The following is a 2,180-nucleotide window of genomic DNA, read 5'->3' as shown; positions in this document are numbered from 1 at the left end:
TACATGAAATGAAGAGAAATGAAGCAGTACCTCAAGGGCTAATTTTTAATTTTGTTTTTGTTTTGCTATGAAACAGATGGGAATGATCCTGTAACAAGCAAAAGGGTAAAGATATAGAGATCATATGGGAGAATGGATGGAAAACTGTTTTAAACTTTATGGAATGAGTAGAAAAGTACAGTCCTTCAAAGCATAAAACACATCAGGCAAGAATAACAGTTCAGCATTTATCCAGAAAACACCACTGTGTCCATTTCTTCTCATTCCAACCCCCCAGTCTAGGGATAAGGGGAGGCTTAGATAAGGACACTTCTTGTTCCCAAGTCTATGAAGTAAGAGCAAATTAAACCCCCAAGGATATCTAAGCATCACCATCTCTTAAAGTTAAAGTCAACCCATGCATAGATAGAATTACTAAGAAAACAATGTCAGCTTCAAACCTCGAGGTTATTTCTGCTTTGTGCACAACACATGAACTATCTGGTCCCGAATCTGTTTGGTCTTGATTCCATAAATGATGGGATTTAACATAGGTGGAGCCAGAACGCAGACATCGGCTAGCAGCACATGGATATGGGGTGAGATGTGGCGTCCAAACCGCTGAGTAAGGGTTGTAAAGATTCCAGGCCCATAAAAGAGGATGATGACACAGACATGAGAGCCACAAGTATTGAAAGCTTTGTGGCGGGCATCATGGGAAGGGATTCGAAAGACAGCACAGAGGATCAGTACATAAGAAATAAAAATTAGCACAATATCTAAGGCCACTGTTGACATCAGAACAAAAAACCCATACCAGATGTTTACTTGGATATCATCACAGGAAACACGGGCCAAAACAATGTGTTGACAACCAGTGTTCATGAGGACATTACTTTTGCAGAAAGTCAATCTTTTCAAAAGAAATATTATGGGGAAAATTGTACCAAAACTTCTCAGAAAGATCATGGCTCCAATTTTCCCAATTAGCGTGCTTGAAAGAATTGTGGTGTATCTCAGTGGATAGCATATGGCAATGTAGCGGTCAAACGCCATCACCAGCAAGATCCCTGACTCAGAGATGAAGGAGGAATGGATGAAGAAGAGCTGAGTGATGCAGCGATCCAGGGAGATCTCCCCAGCGTGGAACCAGAAGATGGCCAGGGCCTGAGGCACCGTGGACGTTGAGAGAACAACGTCTGCTCCGGCCAGCATGCAGAGGAAGAGGAACATGGGTTCATGGAGACTGCGCTTTGTGAGGATAATGGAGATGAGCAGGCTGTTCCCAAGCAGGGCAATGACATAGGAAATGAAGAAGGGGACAGAAATCCACAAGTGCTGGTCCTCTAGGCCAGGGATGCCAAGCAAGTAGAAGACTGTGTGGCTGATGCCAGTGTGGTTTAAGGTAGTCATGTCTCATGAGAATGACCTGGAACCTTACTTGCTATTCACAGAGAAGGAGGAAACTACACTCCTTCTTTGAGTGTAGGACTACACTCAAAGGTTTCTTTGCTGTCACCAGGAACATTTGATACTTACTAAACTCATTCCGTTCTGAAGATGCCAGGAACTTCAATACATAAAAATGAATAAGATATGTTTTTTTCAGAATGAAATCTTAGTCTATTGAACAAAATAGGTAATTATACAACTATCTAAATAAAATGATTAATTTAACATAGTGAAACTAGAATATTTTAATACAGTCACACAGTAGAAGGTTTAATTTACCATTTCTATTATTGAATGGTTTTTAAGAACAATGTAATATTTGAACTCAGCTTTGGAAATAGAGTAAGATGTCATTGGGCTAAGGGAATTCCAACTAGAAAATAGAGTGAATTCAGTAAGGAATTTAAGGAGAAATGTTTAACATACATTTGCAAAGTACGTTTAAAATAGCTTTCAGTTCTGTGAAGTTGTGGCACTGCAAATTTGGAACAACTTGAGAAAAGATGGCAACAAAAGTAGATTGACTATGCATACAAATTAAAGAGTACAAATTTCATCCAGTGAACATAAAGGGTCAGTCATGGTATGTACTGGAAATGAAAGCATTTTGGATATATTAATCTTGCATCTGAGAAGATGGACAGAATGAGAAAGCATGGCAAAAGGGAAATCTGATGCAGCAATTGAGTGTTTACATTACAAAAATATATTAATATATTCCTGGATTACTATCACAGAAATACAGGATT

General features: G+C 39.2%; 1 protein-coding gene across 1 annotated transcript; it reads right to left on the bottom strand.

Annotated features, from left to right (window-relative positions):
• Window positions 1–447: 447 nt before the first annotated feature.
• LOC143643503 (olfactory receptor 52B4-like) lies at window positions 448–1,392 on the bottom strand. Its single transcript, XM_077112124.1, has one exon. It carries the CDS (start codon window positions 1,390–1,392, stop codon window positions 448–450), a length of 945 nt encoding a protein of 314 aa, XP_076968239.1.
• Between the last annotated feature and the right edge of the window lie 788 nt (window positions 1,393–2,180).

This window comes from Tamandua tetradactyla, chromosome 8, assembly GCF_023851605.1.
Source record: "Tamandua tetradactyla isolate mTamTet1 chromosome 8, mTamTet1.pri, whole genome shotgun sequence".
NCBI lineage: Eukaryota > Metazoa > Chordata > Mammalia > Pilosa > Myrmecophagidae > Tamandua > Tamandua tetradactyla.
Note: the sequence above shows the minus strand (reverse complement) of the source record. Positions and strands in the feature narration are given on the sequence as shown.